This window comes from Danio rerio, chromosome 10, assembly GCF_052040795.2.
Source record: "Danio rerio strain M-AB ecotype USA chromosome 10, GRCz13ab, whole genome shotgun sequence".
Lineage (NCBI taxonomy): Eukaryota > Metazoa > Chordata > Actinopteri > Cypriniformes > Danionidae > Danio > Danio rerio.
Genome location: NC_141030.1, coordinates 28,847,267 through 28,865,514, shown reverse-complemented (window position 1 = coordinate 28,865,514; position 18,248 = coordinate 28,847,267). Strand labels below are relative to the sequence as shown.

At 38.6% G+C, this 18,248-nt stretch overlaps 1 protein-coding gene across 1 annotated transcript in view; it reads left to right on the top strand.

Moving 5' to 3' along the window:
- Positions 1–18,248, top strand: part of fat3b (FAT atypical cadherin 3b) — a 126,055-nt gene that overhangs the window by 41,769 nt on the left and 66,038 nt on the right. The window contains exons 5-14 of the mRNA XM_087270569.1: positions 3,908–4,222; positions 4,342–4,552; positions 7,460–7,531; positions 8,143–8,279; positions 8,707–8,982; positions 11,249–11,459; positions 11,681–15,769; positions 16,248–16,444; positions 16,612–16,765; positions 17,391–17,624. Coding sequence (XP_087126695.1) covers positions 3,908–4,222; positions 4,342–4,552; positions 7,460–7,531; positions 8,143–8,279; positions 8,707–8,982; positions 11,249–11,459; positions 11,681–15,769; positions 16,248–16,444; positions 16,612–16,765; positions 17,391–17,624 — 5,896 coding nt within the window. The remainder of the gene's footprint in view (positions 1–3,907; positions 4,223–4,341; positions 4,553–7,459; positions 7,532–8,142; positions 8,280–8,706; positions 8,983–11,248; positions 11,460–11,680; positions 15,770–16,247; positions 16,445–16,611; positions 16,766–17,390; positions 17,625–18,248) is intronic.

Below are 18,248 nucleotides of genomic sequence, written 5' to 3'. Positions count from 1 at the left end.
ATATTTTAGACATTTTAAGACCCCACGGAAACCCTGTGTAAGCCGGATGGCACAGCAGAGGGCGGGTTTCATCCACTTATTTTGGCGCTTTTTGGATATGCACATAAAAACGGTTGATGGAAACGCTATAATGCGCATATATTTTGAAAATGTGTGTGAATGGACAAACCAGCAGGCTAAGCACATTGTAAAACATCTTAAGTGTTGTTTTGGTCATTCTAAACCGCCTCAACCATTTCAGTATTATATTATATTAATAATGACCTCCAGAATTGTCAAGAGTGCCTGCACTCCGTGTCTCGCGCCTTCAAACGCCAGCGCGCGTTCACTGCGTGCAGGATTGCCTTCTGATGCGCAGGTCACTTATTAAATGAAGATAATTTATTCATGCAGCTGCTCCTACTGATGCAAATTCTGTTTTTACTTTTGATATTTGTCGCCAGTTAATCAGAAGGTGGCAATTTTGTTCTTTTTGACTTGATGGACAGAAAAGCTGCTTTATTTGCAGTCTTTTATGCGATATTCCAGTTTTGAGCATACATTTAATTAGCATTTTAGATGATAACATAGCTATTCACATCAGCGCATCTATCCCCTTTCTTCCCTATATACCTGTAGGTGAACAGCTCCTCCGGGTGTGGCCATAGGCATTCATCCTCTGCTATTTCTTCCTCATTTCTTCTGTCTTAAATCTCCATATGTCAATTGATAACTTTGTGACTGTATGATGACGGTCACGTAAATCTGCAGTAGCCTGAACTTGTTTTTCGGTTCAAATAATGTACCAGGCTTTTCATTGGTCCGTTAAGATCAGCTTTTTTTATTGGCTACCGAAATGCTGGTCAGTGCGTGGCTGAAATATTAATTTATTTACAGTACTCTGTAACGAATTGTGATTTTAAAAGTAACGAAGTAGATTACTCAGCTTAATTTTTACTCAAGTACAAGTAAAATTACAGGCTTAAAATTCTACTCATGAAAGTACAATTACACCAAAAATGTACTTAATTACAGTAACGTGAGTAGTTGTAATTCGTTACTCCCACCACTGGTTATAACGTAAAACGCCCATAATGATGCTCTAAACCGGGTGGTAACAACTTCTTCCGAGAAGAACCCCATCATTTATTTGTGCAAATTATGTTGTTTTACATGCACACACATTTAAAAAAAAATAAATCCAATATTAGTTTTGGTAAAAACATGCACTCGCTTTCCATATTAATTGAAATCTATGTAAATGACACATGTATAGGGCCAATGTTTCCTTTACAAATGTTATTGAAAATATTACATATTTTATTCTAAAACATAAATTCACTAACAAAAGCTAACACATTTTCTGATATCATATATAAATCACATAAATAAATGAGGCGATTTATTAAGAAATACAATTTTATATTTATTATTTATAAGGAAATGTAAAAAATCCTACTTTAATAATAATATCAATAATAATAATGATGAGGATAAGGATGAGGGCGATGTAGTGGCACAGGATGATAATGATGATGATGATAATTATTATTATTATTATTATTATTATTATTATTATTATTAAGTAGGATATATATATATTTTTTTTTTTAAGTCTACTTTTACATGTTCTCACCAACAGGCCCATGTAATGTAAAGTACAGATACTTAATAAATAACCTATTATAAATTAAAAGCATTAACGTATGCTTTGTTTTTTGTTTTCACAAGCTTTGGAGACGTAACATAAATTCAGCTTTTAATAATAGGTCACCTATAGCCTTCATCATGAGCCGCGGCTGTTCAAAATGACAACAATGTTTTCAAAGTGCTCTGTGAAGGGTGTGCAATTGTAAACATGAAGATTGCTATAATTGAACTGTAAAAATACTTTGAAAGCAAATTACACATAAGATTGATGGCATTAATGCTTTTTTTATTATTTTTTTAATTTTTAATATTTCAATTTTAAATGTTAGAATTTTCTAAAGGAATAGGGCATAGGGGGATAACTGGGAATAGAACACCGCCAGGAACTGTGTTGCTAACTACAAGGTCGCAAGCATACAAGTTTGTAATGCAGTTTGTGAATGTTCAATGGAACTATAAATTTGGGAAACGCTCAATCAACAAACAATGTTTGTAACGACACAACTTGTGACTTTAGTTGGCTAACCAAGGTTTTCGGAAATGCACCCCAGACTGTTGCATATCCAGTGTAAAGGATGGGAGTGGATCAGTGATAGTTTGTCACTATTCTACAAGAAGAATGCCTCAAAATCCCCCCGGCCACTGTGCAGGACTTGTATCTGTTACTCTCAAGTTGAATTGATACTGTATTGGCTGCAAAACATTTCATTGTCCAACCCTTGTTTGTGTATAATTATATAATTATACATCACATTTTGAAGTCTACATCAAACAAAATGTATAACAGTTATCTTATATTCAAAGAAAACACATAAAGTATTGATAAATACGTAGAGATGATGATGTGGATGATGTGACAGCAGCCACAGGACAACAGCGCCAGTGCGCTCACCCCACACTAGCTATTGGTGGAGTGTAGAGATAGTGATAAAGCCAATTCAGTGGATGAGCATGGTTTGGAGGCCGTGATCGTAAGGGCCGATTGAGGGACACCGGGGTTACACCCCTACTCTTTACGAAAAGTGCCATAGGGTTTTTAATAACCACAGAGAGTCAGGACCTCAGTTTAACGTCTTATCCCACTGACAGTATGGTGACCCCTTCATTTTTACTGGGGCATTAGGACTCGCACTGACCACAGGTTGAGTGCCCCCATTGCTGCCCATTTAACACCATTTCCGACAGCAACCTAGTTTTCCCATGTGGTCTCCCATCCAGGTACTGACCAGACTCAGCCCCAGGCCCGGAGAATTCCTGGTGGGCCGGTTCGTTTTTTGGCCGCGAGGGCCGGTGTTTCTAGCTGCTTGCACTCTAAGCAGTCGCACTTTTTTTTTTTGTTTATTTATTTATTTGACCATAGCCTCACTTTTTTTATTCATTATTTTGCCACAGCTCCGCTCTTCTTATTTATTGTCTCGCAGCCCCATGAGCAAAATGCAGCCTGCAGGTTAATGATGAAGTAACTATCATTCCGGCCACACAATTGTAACAGCGCCATTGTGGTCCAGAGGTCAGCATGTTGCGTTATGACGCCGTCTATCCGTATTCTAATCTCACCTCAGTTATTCTTTTTTTTTTTTTCATTTATTGTTAAGACATATAAAACTGTAAGGTTGTTGAACGTTTGAAGTTCTAAAGCAGCTGTTTTCTTTCAAAAGACGTGATGGTGTAATTAGAAACTGAATTGAAAATGACCTTATTTTAATATAGTCAGACGTGAACTGAGGTGGCCCGGTCTAAGACTTGAAACTCCAGGGCTGAAAAGGAGTCCCACTTCGGCCCTGCTCAGCCCTGCGTAGCTTTAGTGAGTAACCATTCTTGGGCTGCAGAGTGATATGACTGTGACTGTGGATATGATTGTGGAAAATAAAGGACACATTCTGTTTTGCAAGTAAAAAAAAAAAAAATTTATTATTAGACTTGTATTGTTTTAGTGCTTGAAAGATGCTTTTGTTGTTTTGTCATATCTGTCTTTATTGTCAGATTCTTATTTACTTTGTCCTTGCTAAAATGTATTAATTTATTTCAAGTCAAGATCTTACTGACCTCAAACTGTCAGAACAGCAGCACATTTAAAGAATGAATATAGACATAAGAAAAAATACATGAACATTGATGAATGAGTGAACGTTTGAATAGTAAATAAGGACCTTCAGAAAGTCAACTCATAGCTGCACTGACCTGTTAACATTGCCACTGAAATTAAAACCCACTGCCTACTTTATCCTCGGAAGCTGTGCATTTTTCATCCTAATTTTGTTAATGCCTGTTTATCTAGGTCACAGTCATGGATGGAGGAGGGATCTTCAGGCAGTCCACTGTCTGGGTGATCGTGCATGTCCAAGATGAAAATGACAACACTCCTGAATTCAAAGAGTCTATTTATCGAATCAGCCTTCCAGAGCGGGATCGAAACAAACGCGGAGACCCAGTCTACAGAGTCTTCGCTTACGACCGAGACGAAGGATCCAACGCAGACCTCACGTACAGCATCGTGGATGGAAATGATGACGGCAAATTTGTTATCGATGCTAAAACAGCCATGGTTTATTCCAAGAAGATGGTCACGGCTGGTGGCTATGATATTCTAACGGTAAAGCACCAGACAGATGGCTACTTAAGTGCATATTGAGACTTTTTTTTTTCATGTCAAGCTTTAGCAGAATAAGTTTTCAGCTCTTTCTGCTTCATATTTTTCTCTGCCCCGCTCAGATAAAAGCCATTGACAATGGGACCCCTCAGAAGTGGTCGACGGCCCGTTTGCATGTTGAATGGATTCGGAAGCCCGTGCCTTCGCCACTAGCCTTGCGATTTACTGCTGCCGTTTACAACTTCACAGTGGTGGAAAACGCTAAAGTGTATGAGTCAGTTGGAGTGGTCTCCGTTTGGCAGACAGAAACCCCTTTATGGTTCGACATCATCGGTGAGCATCAATAATGCAGCAGTTCCAGTCATAAATTAAACAGGGTTGCAAACTTTAATGTCCCTGGTATTACTGATGTTACTGTCCGCTTAGGATAAATCACCTGCGATGTAGCATTCCTCAGTTGCTTCGGATAAAACCGTTTCGGATAAATGAACAAATGTAAATGCAATTTAATGGAGTGGACGTCTTCAGTAAACTGTGCTGACAATGATTTACTCCATTTGCTCGTTGCATTAAACTGCTCTACGTATTTATCATTTGCACCTATATTTTCTGCACATGCTGTAGTTGGACAACAGAAGATGCGTGGATGATGAAGTTAGTCAACTTAAATATGCAAAGAGGGTCATTTTGATTAAATCCTCTCGGTGGTTGGGATTTTGCTGAGCATTGCAGATGTTGTCCCACGCTTGTGCAAATTCATTTGGGAAAGTTCCAAATGAATATGTGTTTAAAAATAGTGGTTTTATGTCCTTGTTCTGCTTAAAGGGTGGATTCATAAAATGCAAGTCAACAGCTACTGCCAATTTGAGAGTCAAATAACAAACAAGCATACAGCCTGTACAAAAAGGAATTGATTACGTGACCATTTCTCTCAGAAAACATATTTCTAAAGGTGTTGTTGACTTGAAATTTTCACCAGATGTCAGTAATAAACAAAGTAACCTATGCATACAAAGAAGAGAAAACTAATTAGTTTAGAAGTTTAGTTATGTGTAATAAATTTAAATGGAACAGGGATAAAGTGTAGGTTGTTTTTAATCACGTGGTTCTGGTGACACGCAAAATTCAGATGGAGTGCAGGAAGTAAAATACTAAATGGGAAACAAAAACCAAAGTCTGTATTTTTGCAATTTATACCATATTTCAAAAGAGATATAATTAGAAAATAGCCACATATGTTGGGCATGATCCTTATATCATCAAGAGGGCAGAGTTTTCTACAAAATTAAAATATATTTGCCTGTCATCGGGGCGGTATATAATGTATAAGCTATGTTACATGAAAAAATACTATAGTAAATACTATAGTGTATGAAAGCAAACTATAAATAATTACTTGAATTAAACTGTCATTGTATTGATGCTGTGTTACGACACTACTGTGGTAATAAGCAAATCATTCAAAAGGCTTGTCACCATCACAATGCACCACAGTTTGCACTAACGTTACAGTATTTATTACAGTTTATTTATTACAGTGTGACTTAGTTTGGCCAATGCAAACTATTATTTTTCATGAGTCCAGCATCCAGCTGTGCAAGAAAACACACAATCTGATGTAAGTGAAGTCTTCTTTCGGTACTGTATTGTTTTTAAAACATTTACAAGTAACTTATTTTCTATGTATTGGAGTTTTTTTAACCAAAATATGACCAATCACCAATAAAAAGGTGTGAACCACCAAAAGAGGCTCATATTAAAATGAATTGTTATCCATTAATTTGCAATCAAATATAAGTTTTTTAAATTTCATATACATTTCAAATTTTTATAATTTTTTTTTTTACAAGAAAGGCTAGAAAAATTATAAAGGTCATTAATTATTAATATGTTTATTTTTTTTTTCTTTGAAATGGCCAAATTCTGACTGAGGAAAGTTGAAAGTTGTGCTTTCGGCCAGTTGATTATTTGCCTAATAAATGACAATCGGGTATTTTTTAATTGAATAAAATTCAAGTTTTTAATTTAAAACTAAAACAGATTTAAAACTTTTTTTTTCTAATTTGTATTTTAAAATTAAGATTTTATTAATATTTCTTTATTCTAAATTTTTTGGAAATTTTTGGGACATCGAAAGTGTGGTTATAATGACCATCCAACTAGCTAATTCAGTTAAAATATCACTAAAATCAGTATTTAAACATCATTACAAAAAAGAGGCGTATAACTGCAAAAATGTCCACATTTAAAAAAAAGGAACAACAACATTCACCAGGCTGGCTACAGGCATGTTGTCGAAACCACATGCACTAAAAAATAAATGTTTGCTGCTTGTTTAAACTACTTATTTAAAATGAAACAACACAGTTCTTGAGTTACATAAACGTGAAAGCGCAAGTGTTGTGGGCTTTATAACCATTGGATATACAAGCGCAAATGCATGAGCAAAAAAATAACACAGGTGACAGTTTGAGATATCTATTTTATATTTAATTTTGCTCATTTAATTTAATTTAATATACAGTCTGAAACTGCGTGATCAGGCCCGATTAGATCTGTACATCCCTTCCTTATAAACAAAGTACATTTCAGTGGTTCAGTACTATCTTATTGTGTCATTCCATTGTCATTACACAACAATTTGGAAAAAAAAATGTTCACTCTAAATGGCAATTCTGCCATTATTTATCTATTCCTCACTTGTTCAAAACCAATTTTAATTTCTTTCTTCTGCTGAACACAGAAGAAGATGCACTCATTGACTTCTATTGACCATTTCAATGTGGTCATGTCACTGGCTCGTAACATTTCCTGCTTTTTATAATAATATTTCATACCTGTAACAAGAGGCAATTCAATCATACCTTTTTAATATTAAAACAGCTATCATAACATTATTTATCTATATATAGCTCTTTTTGGATTCTTGGAAGCTACAGTAATTAAAATGTGAAACAGGAAATACGTTGGGACCATTGTTTTTGTTTACATCCCTTAAAATGGTCTATAACATTTTTTTTTCCAACTATGGAGGTTGATGGGTGCCAGCAACCAGCATTTGTCAAAATCTCTTGTTTTGTGTTAGACAGAAGTAGGAAACTCATAAATGTTTAAAACCACATGAGGGAGAATAAACGATGAGATCATTTTTATGTGAACTATACTTTTAATATGATCTCTTGACATACATTTTCTGTTTTTCCTCTCTCTCTGTGTGTGTTGTTCTCTCTCTCTGTGAAGGTGGACGAACGTCACGGGAGAAGTTTTATATCCCGCAAAGCTCCTGTGGCGCAAACTGTTCATCTGACAGTGGTAGGCTAACTGTCAGTATTTTGTAGCTATTTTCCTGTGTGTGAAGGGTTTGGCTAGTTTATTTGATACTTTTAGATTCTCGCTTTAAAAACTCCCTTTGCCGCAAGGCAAACGTGAAGCGCTCAATCCTGTAAACACTTTGAGTGCTAAGATACCTTCCAGACTTTGGGTCTTCTGATCTCACTTAAGTGCAGTGGAAATTGAGTGGAATTGGAACAGATGCATGCAATGAATACTAAAGATGCTCCGCAAGTATGCCCTTATCCGTCAGAATGGACCTGAATTAATGATTTTGCGAATCTGCCGTGGAGAGGCCTGAACCTGACACAGATGTTTGTGGAAGTCGAAGATAAGAGTCCCGAGGCTGATGGGAAAGATCCCAACATCAAGCGGTGGATGTTTCGAAAGCTGTGAAACTTTGATGAATCGCTGTGAATCATAAAAAATGTATTTCTCACAGAAGCACATGGCAGTGTGATTGGTTAAGTGTTTACCTTGATCCTTTTCTGCAAATCCTTTAGCTCTTCGTTGGATAAATGAATGCATGCAGTGCATTTTCTGTCACTTCTCATTTTTCAGATCACGCTAACTGTGATTTCTTGTTTTAATAGGTAACTATGATGGACCGTTTGATATTCAGAGAGGCATTGGAACCATAGTAATAGCAAGACCTCTAGATGCGGAGACGCAGTCGCTATACAACATGACGGTACAGGTGACAGATGGGACAAACACTGCCACTACACAGGTATATTATTAGTTACGCAAACATCCCAGAACTATCCGTAACAGATTTATGACTGCTAACTTTGCAATAAAAAAAAATAGTCCTGGCAGCTGCGGTTGAAATATCCGAGAGAGAATCATCTCTTGGATTTTAAGCAGCATGCCAGCTTTTATCTAATTCTATGAATGTACTGTTGCTTTGTGAAAGAGATATCTATTTAATCTGCTCTGAATACGTCTTCAGCTCTGCCAGGGGGTGGCTGTGTATTCCAGTGTCCCAGAAACCCACATTGTATTGTCACTTTAACATGTGCATTTTCCATTTCTAATTTAAGCTGCTTTGACATCAGTACAGATTGCAGATGTGTAGATTGCTTGTAGGTATCTGTTTACATTAGATGAACTTCACAGTGAAAAGCTGAATGGCTCTTTGTCTCCTGCATCTACAGATTTACATAAAGGTTTCGGACAGCAATGACAACACTCCCATTTTCTCGGAGCACACGTATGAAGTCTTGGTGTCTGAGGATACACCAGCCGACACTGAGGTCTTGCGTGTCAGGGCCAGGGATAGGGATGAACGGGCAAAATTAAGCTACTCTATTCATAGCAGCGTTGATCCAGCCAGCATGCGGATGTTTAGGATCAATCCTGGTACTGGTGTTATGTACACAGCTGATCGACTGGACTATGAGGCCCGCACTCAGCACATTCTTACTATTATGGTAAGAAACAACCATTTTCTTATGCAGCTTAATGAAGGTTGCAATTAATTGGTAAATTTGATAAGTATTTTACTTTTGACATGCAATAGGGTCTGAGAGAAGTTGCTACACTATTTGATTATTATTTTTTTTTAAAGATCAGAAAAACATGTAAAATTAAACATAATTATATATTTTGTGTTTAATACTATTATGAATTAAGGTCTTTGAGTCTGAAATTTTCTAATGTCTTTATCATATTATCCACCACATAAAACATATGCCATAGTAATTGGTGGTTCATTTTGCTGTAGGTTATAAATAAGGTTTAATAAATAAGGGACTAAGCTGACGAAAGAGTTTTTTTTTTAATATTTGTTATCCTAAAGATGTGTCATGCACAGAAACCTTACACACTGAGCGCTCTATTTTAACGATCTAGGCACAAAGTCTGAAGCGCATGGAGGAAAAGCATTAAGGGCATGTGGCCGAATCCACTTATGCTATTTTAAGGATGGAAAAATATGCTTTGAATCCCAGCACATGGTCTAACAGGATTGTGCTTATTCTCTTAATGAGTTATGGGTGTGTTTTGAGCACAATGAGCACATTAAACCTATCAGAGTCTCATCTTCCATTGTCTTTAAGAGTCAGTTGCGTCACGCCATGACGCACTTGCTGTTTACATGGCGGACTTTGTATGTGGAAAAACTAAATGCTTTACTATCGAGAAAACAGTTAAAAAGACCATCTGCAGCATGAGGATAAAGAACAAGCCTTCTCCATCCGACCTTTTACTTTCTCCTTACTTTACTTTTGCTCTTTACTTTAGTCCTTTTCTTTTAAAAAGTAAGTAAACATTGTTGTACACACTCCACTGAAGACATCCATTAGCCAACATAGTTAATTTTGTTTGTTAAGCGCAAAGATTTCTGTCGACTATTTCTGAATTCAGTTCTAATTAACAGCAAACGAATAAATGAACAATAATAGCGTAGTGTAGTCAAAAAACTGAGTTATATCCAAACACACCTCATGTTCCTATGTTGCATATGGTGACAAATACAACTCCAAAACCCAACAGATGGGCAAATCTAAACTTTTTTTTCTTAAAACAAATAGAAATATATCAGTGCTATAAATAAAGCATATAATAAATACTGCAACCAATAATAATAACGTTATACAAATGTTGTCAGCATAAAAACTAGCTTTTAGATGGTCAATAGTGCAGTCTATTTCAGTTTCTCAAAATAGCAATGTGCCAACAATGCTCCTTAACACCCTTTTTTCAGATCGGAACACCCATGAGTCCACAAAGTGGCACAAATTGATTTGCTATTTAAACAACGTGGTGCAAAAACATGAAAATTAGGGTTGCGCTGGTCTGTAAATAGCAACAAATCGCGCCAAACACGTCTTGCGCCTTATTGTGGCGAGAAGTGCTTAATTTGTGAATTGCGAGGTCCCGGAACAGATCAGGGTAATGGATACGGCATGTTGTGGAGGAAGGGGGTTGCCATGGACAAAAGTGAAGAGGGTTGGGGAGTCACGGTAGAAAGTGAAAGTGAACAGCAGACGTAAGAGGAGGGCGATTGAGGAGAGGGATCGGTAAAATGAGGTGCCGGATCGGATTTTAAAGGTTCCAGATCCATCGTGTTCCGGCACAAATTAAGCCCTGGCACCGGGTGAATGATAGATCCCTGAGTCTGATGTATATGAATGAATCTGTTGTGAAAAAAATCACAAAGCCCTTTGCAATTTTTTTATGATGAACAAAAGTGTCTATGGCAGTGTGTAATGCAACACTGGGTTAATACAATCATTTTTTAAAAACCTGCTAATTTTGTTGAGTGTGCGGTGAACAACAACTAAAAACTCAGGGTGCAATGAAGAAAAAAAAATTGCATACTTTTATTTTGTTTAGCATTTGTTTTTTTAACAGCATCAATGTGTAATGAAAAACAAATCTTATGATTTGTTTGATCCAGAGTTAAATATTTACATGAGAAAAATACATTTTCAAAAAATAAAAAATAAAACATTTAAATGATGGACTCTTGAACCCTACAGAATTTACAGTGTATTGTATGTAAGATAAATATAAATATCGTTAAATATAGTTGAGCATATCAGATGTTTTACTTTAATGGTTTATTTCTGTCTGTTTTTTACTTCTTTCTTCTGCTTTTGCTTTATTCCTCACATATCTTTTCAATGGAACAACTGTTAGCGTTCTTCTCAGCTCTGCTGCTCTTTCTTTCCTGTCATCTGTTTTTTTTTCCAGGTGAAAGATCAGGAATTTCCATATTACAGAGACTTGGCACGGATTATTGTGACTTTGGAGGATGCCAATAACCAGCCTCCCATTTTTACTCAAACTAATTATGATAGTACAGTGTTTGAATCAGCCCCTCCAGGAACATCAGCTTTGCAGGTGATCGCTCTGGACAGAGACTTTGGGAGAAACAGAGAGATAGTATACTCAATTGATGCAGGTAAACACTTTGTTCTCGGCTTTGGAATTTATTACACTCCCGGATAACATTTCCATTGTTCAGCTGTTTTGAGTAAAACGGATTGTCTGTGCCGCTGAGTGTGATGCATTAGCTCATTCTTTTAACATGTCATGCATCTTAAGATTTATCTTTTGATTTATCCTTTATCTGCCCCTTTTCATCACAAACTGAAAGGCATGTGTGTTTTTTTTCCTCCTCAGGCAACACTGGTGGCATATTTGGAATTGATCCACTATCTGGCATCATTTCAGTAGCCAGAGAGCTGGACCTTACAACTGTGGGTTTTTATACCCTTACTGTGAGAGCCACAGATGGAGGTACCCCGCCGTTAAGTAGCACCACTACTTGTAGGATCGCCATCTCTCTGTCTGATTTCTCCAGTCCAAAGTTTGCCCAACAAGAATACCAGGCTGAGATCACAGAGAATGTGGCTGTCGGGACTTTTGTCATAATTGTGTGTGCAATCAGCCGATCTATGCTGATTTATGAGATTAAAGAAGGAAATGACGAGAGGAGGTTTAAAATTAATCGTTACACAGGTGTTATCACAACACAAAAGGATTTTGACTTTGAGATGACCTCCTCATACATACTGGTCATCCAGGCTGTTAACATGGCCGGGATTGCCTCTAGTGTCACTGTCTGCATCCAAGTGGTTGATGAAAATGATAATCCTCCCGTTTTCCAGGATCTCACATATACAGGAACCATCAGTGAGGCAGCCCACGTCAATAGTGTGGTGATGACAGAGGATGGAAAGCCCTTGGTAATTGAAGCCACAGATGCTGACAAGAATCACAACGCCCTCCTAGTCTTCCAGATTGTGGAGGAAACAGCTAAATTGTTCTTTACCGTGGACTCGGGAACAGGTTCTGTCAGAACTATAGCCAAGCTGGACTACGAAACCTTCAGCTCTTTTTATTTTTCTGTAAATGTGAGGGATTGTGGCAGGCCTCAGCTAACAGCAGAGAAGCCAGCCAAGGTCCTAATCAGGGTTGTGAACATCAATGACTCTCCCCCTCAGTTCTCACAAGAAGCTTATGAGACTATTTTGCTTCTTCCAACATATGTTGGGGTTGAGGTTCTGAGAGTAGAAGCCACTGATCCAGACATGACCACTGATCTAATGTATTATTTGGCTGATAGCAACTTGGAGCACTTCGAAATGGAGCCATCATCGGGGGTCCTCACTGTTAAAAACAGCAAACTGTCCAAAGACCGTTATCGTTTCAATGTCAAAGTGTCAGATGGGCGGTACTTTTGCACAGCACTTGTTACTGTGCTAGTCAGGGAGGCAATGGACAGTGGCCTCCTTTTCAGTCAGACTTCATACTCCTCCTCGGTACTAGAGAACAGTGTGAACATTACCACAGTGAGCATTGTAAATGCTGTAGGAAACCGCTTAAATGAACCACTAAAGTACACTCTTTTGAATGCAGGGACGAGCTTTACAATTCGTCCCACATCAGGGGTCATTCAAACCACAGGAGTCCCTTTCGATCGAGAACAACAGGAATTGTATGAACTGGTGGTAGAGGCGAGTAGAGAATATGACCAGCTGCGAGTTGCTAGAGTAACCGTCAGAGTAGAAGTTGAGGATGTTAACGACAATGCCCCTGAATTTGTAGGCCTCCCATATTATGCTGCCGTGCAGGTTGACGCACAGCCTGGCTCATCCATCTTCCAGGTGTCGGCGACAGATTTGGACAAAGGAATAAACGGCGCTGTGTATTACGAGCTGAAGGAGAAGCATCCTCATTTTGAAGTGAACAAGCTCACTGGGGATCTTACTCTTAAAAAGATCTTTGATGCAGACTTGTCTAATGTTGAATATCCACTTGTCGTCCTTGCACGTGATGCAGGCTACCCCTCCCTCTTCACGGTTGCTGAGCTTCCAGTTACAGTTGTGAACAAGGCCATGCCTGTGTTTGACAAGTTTTTTTATGGCATATCAGTAAGAGAGGACATTGGGGTGTCCACCCCCATTTTATGCATAAACGCCACAAGTCCAGAAGGCCAAAACATTATATACACTATCGTAGAAGGGGATCCCTACTTTCAGTTTGACATTGGCTTTGACAGTGGTGTAATTAGTGTCATATATCCTTTAGACTATGAGACCACATCCAATTACAGACTAACCATAAGATCTACAGACACTCTAACTGGAGCTAGATCTGAAGTAGACGTGGACATAGTTGTTGTGGACGTAAATGACAATGCTCCTGTATTTCGAAATACCTCATACTCTACAACTTTACCAGAAAACACAATGATTGGGTCAAGTGTGATACGGCTCTTGGCAACAGACAAGGACTCTGAAAAAAACAATGTGATCAGCTATGAAATACTTTCTGATGGATTTAACAGCACAGATTACTTCCACATTGACAGTACTAGTGGACTTCTGCTAACAGCTCGTCTTCTGGACTATGAACTTACATCAAGCTTCAGCTTTATTGTTAGGGCAACAGATAACGGTTCCCCATCCCAGAACTGTGAGGTCACGGTCACCGTCTTTTTGAGTGACGTGAATGACAACCCACCATCCTTCAACCAACCACTTTACGAAGCCTTTGTGAGTGAACTGGCTCCCAGAGGGCACATTGTGACATGCATCCAAGCTTCTGATTTAGACAGCTCGGACGCTGAGAGTTTGAGGTACAGCATACTCTCTGGAGATGAAAAAATGAACTTCGTAATAGACTCACAGACAGGTGTCATCTCGTTGTCTAGTCAGCGCAGACAGGGAATGCGGCCAACATACAACCTCAATGTGTCCGTATCAGATGGGGTATTCACCAACACTGCACAAGTGAACATTCGAGTGATGGGGGCCAACCTTTACAGCCCTGTTTTTAGTCAGAGGTTTTATTTGGCAGAGGTCCGTGAGAATGCCCCTGCTGGTTCTAGAGTCATTCAGGTGCGTGCCACAGATGAGGACTCTGGGATTTTTGGCCAGATCATGTACTCCTTCATAAATGATCTTGGAAAGAGTCAATTCAACATTGGAGCTGATGGCCTGATAACAACCGCTCAGAAACTTGACAGAGAGAACCCAATAAACCGAGACATTGTATTGACTGTTATGGCACTTGATGGAGGGGGAAGAGCATCCTTCTGCACTGTTAGGGTAATTCTTGCTGATGAGAATGATAACGCTCCACGTTTTAGGGCTATGGAATATAGAGTTAGCATAAAGGCTAATGTGCCAATGGGATCGCTGGTGACTCAGATTCAGGCTCAGGACCCAGATTCTGGTGACAATGGCAGAGTTGCCTACTCTCTGTACAGTGAAGCAAGGCTCCCCCTAGTAGATGTGCTAGAGATTGAGCCTGACAGTGGGTGGATGGTCACAAAAGGAAGCTTGGCACATCTCAGAGGAACGGTACTTTCCTTTTTTGTCAAAGCTACTGATGGAGGTGTCCCAGCCAAACATTCTCTTGTGTCTGCATTTATTCATGTCTTACCACCTGATGCAAGCGTACCCTCTTTCTCCCAACCCCAGTACTCTTTCACAGTCCCAGAGGACACACCTGTTGGGACAGCCTTAGGATCAGTGTATTTAAGTCCTGGGCAGACTGCCTTATTTTCTATGGTAAATGGGGAGACTGGGGAGAGTAACCAGAGTGGTACATTTTTGGTTGAGAGGGAAACAGGACTTCTAAGGCTTGTTAGCCCCCTTGACTATGAACTTACAAACATTTACCATTTCAAAGTTGCAGCCACCATGAGGCAGGCACTGGTGGAGTCCATGTCTGTAGTAGATGTAGAAGTCAAGGTGCTTGATGTGAATGACAACAAACCATTATTTGAAACCAGTTCTTATGTGGCCATGGTCATGGAAGGCATGCCTAGAGGTACTCGAGTTATTCAGGTACGAGCACTCGACCCTGATTGGGGCTCTAATGGACAAGTTAATTACAGCCTTGGCCCAACCCTAAACCAAGAGCAGGAAAAAGCAAGTGGATCTGTTGCTGGTGCAATGTTTGTTATCGACAGCAAGACTGGTTGGATCACTACTCTCAGTGACCTAGACCATGAAATTTGCCCATCTTACACCTTTAACGTTGTGGCGTCTGATCTAGGTGAGGGTGTCTCGCTTTCCTCCACAGCTGTAGTAACTGTTGCAATAGCAGACGTCAACGACAACCCCCCCACTTTCGAGAGGGAGTATTACAGAGGTGCAGTGCGAGAGAGTGACCCACTGGGGGAGGTGGTTTCGGTGCTGAGCACTCGTGACGGAGACAGCTCTGATCAGAATCGGCTTGTCAGCTTCCATATCACAGGTGTGTATTAAAGTAGGCCACTGGAGGATGATTTATGTTTTATGGAGGCTCTCCGGGAAAGATAATCACATTGAAAGGGTTTAATTTAATGAACTAAGTGTGCAAAAGCTATATGAGTAAAGAGCCATCTGCTTTATGTGTCACATTACTTTGTTTAAAGCCCATCTGGGGATGTGAACAGATTGTTAGAATTAAGCTCAGTTTATTGTTTCCAATAATGTGAGATACTTTATATACCCTCTCCGAGAGTGTCCCTAAGTGTTTTGGTTCACTTAGCATGCTCTTAGTTATTTTGATGGTTGTTAGCACACATTCTAATTTAATGTTCAATACAGTTTATGAAAAAAATATATATTAGCAAATTAAATACAACATTATACTATAATAATTAAATATAAAGTTGTTTGGTGACTGTGCAGAGCTTTACAAATCTGCTTTGTTCCTGCATCTCGATTCTGTGAGCATCTTTTTGTCTCAGGAGGAAACCCCAAGGGAGTGTTTGCGCTGGCTCCTATTCAGGGTGAGTGGAAGGTTTACGTGAAGCGGCCTTTGGACAGAGAGGAGCAGGATCAATACCTGCTCAATATCACAGCCAGCGACGGCCTGTTTGTAACCCGCATAGGCGTGGAGGTCACTGTCATGGATGCCAATGACAACAGCCCCATCTGCAATCAGGTCTGAGCAATTGATTTAGACTGACATTTGTCGTTTAATACAACCCAAGTTAACAACTGGCATGTTTATTGCTTGCATACTGATCTAAATGAAGTCTTGTTTTGCATTTTGTTCTTATAATTAAGTACTCCTATTATTGTTATTTATTTTATTTTTTTATGTTTTAGGCTGAATATAAGGCCTCATTTCCAGAAGATGTGGCTGTTAATACTGCTATTCTGAAAGTTGGAGCAACAGACTTGGACACTGGCGCCAATGCAGAAATTCAGTACTCTCTGTTTGGCATTGGTGTTGAAGATTTTTTCATGGATGCAAATTCTGGTATTTCTGTGCTACCTTTGACGTACTTTTGACACATTTCATTATTCAGTGTCTTAAATCAGCTTGAATACACTACACAACTTTTGCTCAGATTTGTACTGGAGGATTCTACACTAGCTGCAAGCCAGAACATTTCTGTAGATTTTGAGTTGTCAGATGAAAATAAATATTTTTTTGACTATTATTATTTTCTTTAGAACATTTCATACAAGTTTAATATTTTAGCTAATATTTAGGACAAACTGATGTTTTATTTTTATGTAGCCGTTTAAATAGTTGCCAAATGTATTATGCATATTGTTTTAAAACCTCTTCAGATTTTAAAACTCATGTTGTGTATTCCAACCTTTACTTTAATTGACTTAATTTGGTACATTTAAGTGTTCATATATTATCCCAAATTGACTAGGAAGTTTAAAGCATTTCTTTGATATATTGCATTGATTTAGTAATTACCTCATTGACGTCACGAGGCTTGATTGAATGAAACATTTATGACACACAAAAAAGTTAGGACCATCATTCATTATTTACAGTATCATTTATTCATCTCACTTTACTTTTTACTTAATGCAGCTCTGGCCCATGGTTCTGCATTTTTATTATGCTTCTCTATTTTTGCCAGGTGAACTGAAGACGGCCGCTTTGTTGGACCGCGAGAGAACTGCAGGTTATATGTTGATAGCGCAGGCTACCGATGGTGGAGGCCTTTTTTGTCGCTCTGAAATTTCTTTGACCATTCTGGATGTTAATGATAATGCCCCATCATTTGCTTTCACACGGTTCATGGCGAGTGTATATGAGAGTGCAGCACCCAAGGCCTTGCTCACACGCCTTCAGGCTAATGATCCAGATGAAGGTAAATCATACATGCAAAATTAAGGTTAGGTTTAAATGAATGCTAAAGGCATCTTGTGATTGATCCCCACATCTTTATTTTTTAGCTGTATTTTAACACCATTTCTCTTAAACACAGCTCTCCTTTAAGCTTTAGTAACTTTTATATTATATCTGTTTGTTAATGAAGCTTTGTAGTATCATGGATCAAAGTGTATGCTAAATGAAGTTAATATCTTACTAAAGGAAAACCATTCCAAATTGCCTGACACAAGTTATCAGCAGCTCCAGCACAAACCTAAAAAAAGCTTATAATAAATTTGCAGCTAATGGCCTTCATGATTTACCATCAATGTCTACAACACAGGTCTGGGGGAATACGTGGAAGGCAACAATAGTGGTTCAATTTATATAAAGAGCACTAAACTGGCACCATTCACAACACCACAAACAGAGTGAAGTTCAAAGATTTATTTACAAATCAATTAAGTTAGAGCTTCTCAACCACGTTTCTGGAGGACCACTATGCTCTGCACACTTGCCGTGTCTCCATAACCAAACACACCTGATTCAGATCATCAGCTCATTAGCAGAGACTGAAAGACCTGTAATGGGCATAATAGACAAAGGAGACATCCAAGACCTG